At 27.5% G+C, this 9,193-nt stretch overlaps 1 protein-coding gene across 1 annotated transcript; it reads left to right on the plus strand.

Moving 5' to 3' along the window:
* The first annotated feature begins 6,404 nt into the window (after positions 1-6,404).
* On the plus strand, positions 6,405-7,923 carry LOC107476645 (bZIP transcription factor 11). The gene has a single exon (XM_016096496.3). It carries the CDS (start codon positions 7,014-7,016, stop codon positions 7,503-7,505), a length of 492 nt encoding a protein of 163 aa, XP_015951982.1. The 5' UTR covers positions 6,405-7,013; the 3' UTR covers positions 7,506-7,923.
* The last annotated feature ends 1,270 nt before the right edge of the window (positions 7,924-9,193 follow it).

Below are 9,193 nucleotides of genomic sequence, written 5' to 3' on the forward strand. Positions count from 1 at the left end.
TGGAGTCCCTCTTTTAATCTTTGGCATGCATGCGTTGGAGAATCTCTGGTTTCAGTCCCAAAAATACGTGCAAGGAAGTAGGGCCACTCTAAAGAGGAGGGACTCAAAATTAAAAAAAGAAAATTATATAATTAAATAATAGTATAAAATAATTTACAATATTAATTTATTAAAATTAATCTCTATTTTAAATATTATTTAAAAAGAAAATAATCAAAATCAATTCAGCTAAGTATGTAAATTAATATTTATAGAGTAAAAAAATGTTTAGTTTTATCAAGTGTGACGCAATTTCATAATGTGCATTGTCAAATATATTATTAAACTATATTTTTATTTATATTAAGTAATGTTGTTATTAATTAGTTACAACTGAAATTATATATTATTTTTTATTGATGTTGTTAAAATTTATGAAGTTATTAATTTTATTTTCTCGTATATTATTAATTTTTAGTTTTTAATTATGAATTGTTTTTTAACTTATACATTAAAAAATAATATTTAACAAATAAATTTGATTTTTTTTTGTCTAAACTAAACTTCGAATAACATATTATAAAAACATCAGTAATTATATTTATTATTTTTATTTTAATTATTTAAATAATTAGTACTACAATAGAAATTGATCTTGTCTGTTAGAAAAGAAAAACACCTTTGATCTGTATTTATTATTTATTATTTATGACAAGCAGCCATAAAAGAAATCTAGAGGAGAGAATTCCTGTGCTCTAATGGAGTGTCTCAACTCTTCTGAAGTTTCAAGTGAACTCAATGATGAAGGCCCAATATGCTGGGGCCCCAATTTCAAAAAGCGATATTTATTTGGTAGGCTACATCAAATCACACCTCCAAAGACGACAACAACAAAAATAAAATTTAAAAAATTTTATGTGAATATTAAAAATTAATTATTATATATTTATGTATAAATATATATTTTATTTTAAAAATATATATTTTTAATTATCTCAGTATATATTTTATGAGTGTCTGATTTAATATAATTTATAATGTATATATAATACTTGAGAAATGTATTAAAATTTATTTTGAATAATAATATAAAAAATAAGAATGATATTATCTTTGTATAAGACTATTGAAAAATGATAAAATATATTTTTTAAAAATTTGTTAAAAATTTTAAAAAATATCTTTAAATTTTATTTTGTTTTAAAAATTTTTAAATTGTATCAAATATATCTTTTACAGCTATTTTTTTAAAAAATTTAAAATTTAATTAACAACAATTTTATAAAAATAACTTTTAACACAAATATATTAAACATAATTGTCATGTATTATTACTGATTAGTCCTAAATTTTTCAAAAATTTAACTTTAAAAATATTTGTTATGCAAATAGATCATTTTAAAGACAAAATTAAAATAAAATAAGAGTTGAAAATATTTTAAAATTTTTTTGACAAATTTAAAAAACAAAAAATATATTTTATTAAAAAACAATAAATTTCATTTCGTTTTGTAAACTCCAACAGCCAACAAGTGACTCGTGTCACAACGTTACTGACCCTAAATTTCCATCTCACTTCTCGAGCGTTCAGGCCACTCGCTACACTAGCACCGTAGGTGACATCACGCGCTTCCTATCGCAAGTGGGAGACAGCGACGCATTGATGCCAGATTCGCCACTACATATGACCACGGAGAGCAGTGTGGGAACCGCCACGCGCAGCTTTCTGAACCCTGACTCGCAGATCTTGCGTGCGGGGTTGGCGCGTGTTCATACGCGCCGTTGGATTCCGTGGGTTTTGCGGTCTCCCACTTGCAGATGCAACGGTGAAACGAACGAGCAACGTGCGGCACTGCTGATTGCAGCCTTTGGTTCCGTACAGTGTATTGAAAGCTGGAAGGGGAAAAAAGATCTCATTGGTTTTGGAAAAGTTTTATTAAACAACATTTTTTTTTTCTTTTCTAACGAATAAAAAATAAAAAAATGTTCATAGAGCACTTGTTTACAGTTTCATGCATTATTATTAAAATTCAAAATACTAATTTTTATAAAATACTTTTATATTCTTGTATTCTTAATTTAGATGAATAAAAAGGAGTAAAAATATAAATAGGTTGATAATCTTTTTTCTTGAGAAACACATAAGTTTTAAGTAAAATAATTAATTGTTTATCAATTTTTAATTTGATTATTGATTGATGGAGATATTTATGTCTTTAAAGAAAAGGATTTGTGTCTTAGGTTTTCAATGGTCAAGAATCTATAAGTAATTAATTTTAATTAAGAATTTCTTAATGTTCTAGAATTTATTTGTCTTTTATTTTTATTAAATAAATTAGCCAAAATCAATCCAAACTTATTTTATTTGACATTCATTAATTATTATAACAAGCATTACCGTTTGTATTAATACGTACTTTTTACTATAACTAGTTTCAATAAATTTTTTATTAAAAAGTAATAAAATTATGATACACATTCTTGTTAGAAAATTATACGAAGTTAGCCCCTTAAGAATTCCATTCCATCATATAATTAGTGTTGCTGCATCGTCTATTCCCAAATGATTCTAAGCTCTCATTGAACCATATACATGCTTCCAATTTTGCATTTCAATTAGCACATTAATTACCCTCCCTAGCCAAACATAAGGTATATGGAATATGAAGTATGAACCACCAAATGTTACTTTAATATTGACTACCCCATATCAATTTCAGGCAGACAACAAAGATTTTATTTATATGAAGATCAAAAAAGTTTTAAATAATTATTCTATTATATGCGTTATCACATATATCAAAGTTCTGTTTTATAATACGTAAAATTACAGAATCATTTTAGTGATAATTAACGAATAAAAAATATTTTGTATACTACTATATATTTTCATAATATATAGATTAATTCATATTTAATATATATTTTATATTTTAATAAATATTATATACTAATAATTAATTTTAATAGTTAATTTAAATATATATTTAAATTTATTTTTTATTACCTCCCAAATATTATTGTTATTTATATCTAAATTTACAAAATTCTTTTTCATCTACATTCAGTTAAATGATACGACGAGACACACAAAAAAAAATATACTACACTGACATATTTTTTGTAATTGAAAATTTGGAAAACAGAGTATAAAAATTAAGCGTAAGAACACATATATAATTGTATTTTTTAACTTAGATATGGAAGTGAGAATGATATAAGATACACATATGAAAATTTATAGTGTTTTATGTAGCTGTAGTGTGAGGATCAAATTAATTAGACAATCCAAATTTAGGTACAATAATTAGACGGTCCGATTTAAGATACATAAATCAGATCGTCCGATTTATGTTACACCAGCTATTTGTTGCACATGCATGATAGCCCAGCACGGTGATATTTTTCCTCGTGCAACACACTCCACTTGTGAAACCCCATTCTCTTTTTCTGAAGTCTTTTTTTTTTTTTTTCAAATTTCAATCACCATTTTCTCTCTTCTTTATCAATATAAACTTTTTTTCAAGTGTCATTAAAAATTAATTACAATGTCAAAGAAGTAAAAAATTAACGATGTAGATCGTCTTGAATTTTATATTATCAATTATTTCTATTATCTGATTATATAATTAAATTTTAAATAAGTCACATCTACTTGAACAACTAGCTTACAATGTCTGAATGTTCTAATGTAAGGATAGTAATTTCAGAAAAATCGATATAATACCCGGATATTAGTTACCCAGTTATCACTTTGATATGCAGACATATTTTTAAAATAGATGACTGCTGATGGCTCCTTATGACACATAGCCTAAAACCAAATGGACAAAGTTTCGTATGATACTTCCCAACTTTCGAATATTTTTTCATTGACTTTTACTTAGCCAACTATGCTTTGCGATGGCTTATGGTGTAATTGAATTTCGACTGTACTTCTGCAATAACTGATTTTATCTTTACAGAAGATCAGCCTCTGCCAACAGCTTTATTGCTTTTCCAATTGTGTTTGAATCCAAATTCAAATGATCCAAAGATATGGTGGCTTTGGTACAAGTGTGATTATCATTATATCTCCTTATAGTTCAACAGTACTTTTTACGGATCATACTAACTCTAATCAGCCAATTACAACCTGACCTATACTGTGTACACTTAGCATAAAATATCAACAATTCTGGCTCATACACCTGATAATCTATACATCTACAGATAATATAATCTTTTATCGCCATAATAATAGCTTTTTTAAAACTGAATTTCATTTCCACGACAAATTTATATCCATCACAATAGGAATTTATACTACAATAACACTATGCAATAAATATTTAATAAGTAAAATTAAAAATAAAATTTACCTATAAATTATAAATTATAAATAAATTATTATGAACTTATATTAAAGTTATACGTAAATATTCCCATAAAAAATATTCAAATCAAGATATGAATATTAATATAAAAATATCAAGCATACGTACATAAATGCTAATTATATTTAACCAAATAAATAAATATAATAAATATTTTCATAAAAAGTACTCATATCAAGTAATTAATCAATATAAATTATAATAAAATTTTAATATCTCGTATAAATATAAGCAATTACGTGCCTGCATTTATATATTCAGAAAATTTCAGAATATGCATGGTTTCCAAATCTAAAACGCGCTTAAAAAATAGCTCCTCAAATGGATGTTAGTTTGCTAGTGCATTTTCTATTTTTGCCACATTTATCTCCATAGTACCATTAGTTTGATCTTCATCTCCATCCGAACCAACGACCTCGTAATTGCTTTCAAACTCTTTCTCACTGTCACTATTGTAATTTTTCCGTTTAATATTTCGTTCGACTTCAGATTGTTCGAACTCAATATACAACTCAATGAACGACATTTGAGAACGACTTTCAATATACATTGAAAACATCTCTTGTATACTCGCCGTATCAGTTACATATTTGGTTTGAAATTGAACGCATCCACCAAATACTGGTATAGAATATCTATATAAAATACATGATATTTTTCTTGACATTTCAGAATCTATCTTCTCACAAATCACACATTTTACTTCTCTAAATAAGATTATGAGTGAAATAACAATATCTAATGAATTTTCACAAACAAATTTTACTCTTTCAGATATTTGTAACAAAATCTGACAAAAATAATGTACTTTTAATACGACTTTATCATCTATTTTTTTCCTCGCATGAATATGAACTGGCAAGTTGAGTACGAGTTGCATAAATATATATAACAAATCGATTGGTCTGAGTTTTATTTACACATTGAAAAATAATTTCCAATAAACAAATAGAACGATCAAATTACCTATATACAAATTCAATTTTTTTTTCATACAAATCAAACCATCCGATTTGTGTATCTACTTTCACTAACAAAAAAATCAGTGGTCCAATCTTTTTCCTTACATTTCAAAAAAACAACCACCAGATTCAGGTCTAGCACTTCTAATCTCCATAACAGACATAATACACACAATATGCATATGCAAAAAATAGCCTGCATAATTGAATGTCAGGCAAATTAGAATAGTTACAAATAACATTTATTATGCATAGAAAAAAATCTGGTTTATAATTCTGATGAGAACCAGATTTATTAGAAAAGAAAAATTAATTGTTTGATCTGGCCATGGGGTCATATTCATATGAAAGACACAGAGACTTTTCAATTTATGTGATTGTGGGGGACAAGTGAAAAAGATGGAGCAAATTACTTAGCCCTCTAAACCTGCTATGCTATGAAGAGTGCTATGCAGAAACAGTTTCTGTGAGAGTGAGAGTGTGATGCTGCTTTTGGAAGTATTTTCAAATTTAATTTGATCATACATTTCTCTATGATTGTTGGTTCCCAGCTGTATATGGACCCCTTTATTCTTCTGTCTTCTCTCTTAGTCCCATTCTTCAATTCTCCTATGTTCTTATTATTTTCCTTTTTTCTTTTTATATATGTCTACACACTCTTAATTCCTATCCTTTTCCTACCACCTCTGCTTCAACCAATGTCTCCTCACATCTCCTTATAAAATAATAATAAAAGTCCTATTTTTGTTTTGTTCTTCTTATTATTATTTTCCTTATTGGAATTGTTGTTTGTGAATGTTGTTCCCACTTACTAATAAATATTATAATATATTATTATTAATTAACATTATATCTCTAAATATCATAATTATATTCAACTATATTGCAAGATAGTAAATAAAATTAACTAAATGAAAAAATAAAATATTTTCCCCTAAAGTAAAATGGAGACTACTTTGGTTTGATTCTCTGTTTTCTGTCTACTGGATTTGATATAAATAAAAGAAAATAATAATTATTATTTATTATTTTACTGCAAGTTGTTAACTTTTTAAGTTCTATAAATTCCTGAGACGAAACACACATACTCCCCTTCCACTTTCTTCTCCTCTCTTCTCATCTCTTCATTCATTCACACCTTTCTAGATATTTTTCTTTTGTTCTCCATAATAATAACAACAATAATAATATAATCATATATTCATATATGGTCCCTCATATCTCTTCTTCTTTACCAACCCTTTCTTAGCTTCCACATGCTCTTCAGCTGCTTCCTTCTTCTTCATCAAACAGAGTTTGAAACCCTTTAGTTTTCTTCTTTTTTTGAAGGGAATTTTGAACGGATTTTAAATGTCCAACATCTTGTTGTTGATGTTTGATATTCATGTATCCGATTCTCAGTGAGATCTTCCTTTCCGGGTGTATGATCAATTCCACTGTTAGGCGCAGGACCCATCTTGTTCAATCTTTCTCCGTTGCTTTCCTCTACTGGCTCTACTACGTTTCATGATTCTTAATTAACCGTCTTCACCTATTTTAATTTCCCACTACATATTATAATAAAATAACAAAATCTCTTCAATAAAAATTTATAAATTTTCCGTCTTTGTTTCTGGGTCCTGAGTGTTCTGTGTCCGTGTCAGTGTCCGTGTTTTTAGAGTCTTTGTTGATAACATAACCAATATATATTACTTCTATGGCGTCTTCAAGTGGAACGTCTTCAGGTTCATCAACTCTTGTGCTTCAGAACTCGGGTTCTGAGGAGGAGTTGCAGGCTTTGATGGATCAAAGGAAGAGGAAGAGGATGATATCAAACCGCGAATCGGCGAGGAGGTCGAGGATGAGGAAGCAGAAGCACCTTGACGATCTTGTTTCTCAGGTGGCAACGTTAAGGAAGGAGAATCAACAGATCCTCACAAGCGTCAACATCACTACGCAGCAATATCTGAATGTTGAATCCGAGAATTCTGTTCTTAGGGCTCAGGTTGAGGAACTTAGTCACAGGTTGGACTCACTCAATGAGATCATTGACTTCTTGAATGCCAATAACACTAGCAATGGTGTTTATGGTTCTTCTTCAGGAGGGTCATTCATGGAGCCAGTTAATAGCTTCTTCAACAACTCTTTGAACATGGCCTTTCTCAACCAACCCATTATGGCCTCAGCATCCGACATGTTACAATACTGAGGCTGGTTTGGTAATTCTCTCAAGACAGAAAATACAGAGATACTGAAACATACATAAATAGAGACTTAACTTTTTCGTCTTGTCTCTAGTCTTGAGATCTGGATTTTGGGAGTCTATAGATGAATTCAGGGGTATTATTGGTTTTTCAATTTAAGGTTCTTGAGTCTGTTGTTGAGAAATTGTAATCACTCTATCAATGGTGATAGTGATGATAAGTTTATTTCTCTAAGGAATAATCAATGAAATGTGTATCATAAAAAAAAGGTGAGGGTTGTTAGGTGCTACTGTTGCTGGTTCTGTAAAAAAAATGAGGCACTATTATTATTATTATTGTTGTTGTTGTTGGTGTTGTCATCTTCCTCTGTTATATATTAATTATGAATTTATGATAATGGTAATATTGACCAAGTTCTCTATATATATTTCACCCCTTTCATCTTTATTTATTTTTTAATGAATTGTGTGTTTTGATCCTTATATAGTTTAATTTGTAGTGATTAATGTGCTGAAATCATGTGTTTGTTTGACTATATTCACCAAAGACAATTTTTGCAATTTGCATTTGAATGTTTGTGAAAGTGGACAAGCATGAATTGAACTTTTAATAATATCAATTCTCTTTGGATGTACGTGCACTGGTGCACATTGCATATATGATGCATCAAATGAGTATATCCAAGTATACGTCTCTGTTTTCTCTGTATTGTATTATTTTGACTACTTTCTAATATATTTTTCAAGTTTTTAATTAAAACTAATTCTCTAATAAAAAAATTAGACCCATTTAACAAATTTAACTGTTTTAATTGATTTTATCGATTTACTATTTATTTTTGCAATATTTTTTTATTTGGCCCAAATTAATTAAGCAATTGATTTGTGATTAACTAAATGAGTAAAGTGACAAATAAATTAATTTCCAAAAAATATTAATAACATTTTTTAAAATAACAAAAATAAATATATTATTTTTAAATTAACTCCTGTGATTAAAATAAAAAATTTTAATTTAAAATAATTTATTTATATTTATTATTTTAAATTATTTTATTAATATTTTTTTAGAAACTAATCTATTTAAAATATAAATTTTTAGTAATTTATTTATCATTTTACTTTAATTAAATTGAATCGGTTAGTTTGATTATTGTTAGCACCATGAAATTTTTTATATAAACATTTTTATTTGATCGTCATACTGAGAGATACTAGAAACTAGTGAGGATAGTAGTTAATGTGGTTGTTAGTTTAATTAGATCATAATTAAAAAGCTATGATTAATAATAGTAAAGCACACAGAACATAGATTTAAGAATTGATGAAGATATCTATGAAAGATATATTTGTACTTGTATTGTCTAGAGAAATGATGGAGTAGCGAAGACATACGTATCTTAATTGGAGAGAAAGTCCAAAAAGGGCCAGAAAACTAGAAAAGGACAAGTGGTCAAGTGGAGAGAAGTGTAGGCCATTGCATTGCACACCCCATTTGCTGCTTTTTCTCTTCATCATTAAACTGCTTGCCAACTACAAATTTTATTTACTGCAAATTAAATTTCAGGATCAACAATTTATTTATATTAGTCAGTATATATATTATTTTAGAATAGAGTATATTTTTTGTTTTAAAATTTATTAAAAATTTTAAAATATTTTTAAATTTTATTTTGTTATATTTTTTTTTAAGT

Source organism: Arachis duranensis, chromosome 3, assembly GCF_000817695.3.
Source record: "Arachis duranensis cultivar V14167 chromosome 3, aradu.V14167.gnm2.J7QH, whole genome shotgun sequence".
In the NCBI taxonomy this organism is placed as follows: domain Eukaryota; kingdom Viridiplantae; phylum Streptophyta; class Magnoliopsida; order Fabales; family Fabaceae; genus Arachis; species Arachis duranensis.

Coding starts and splice junctions, on each gene's coding strand:
- LOC107476645 (XM_016096496.3), top strand. CDS start 7,014: ATGGCGTCTTCAAGTGGAACGTCTTCAGGTTCATCAACTCTTGTGCTT.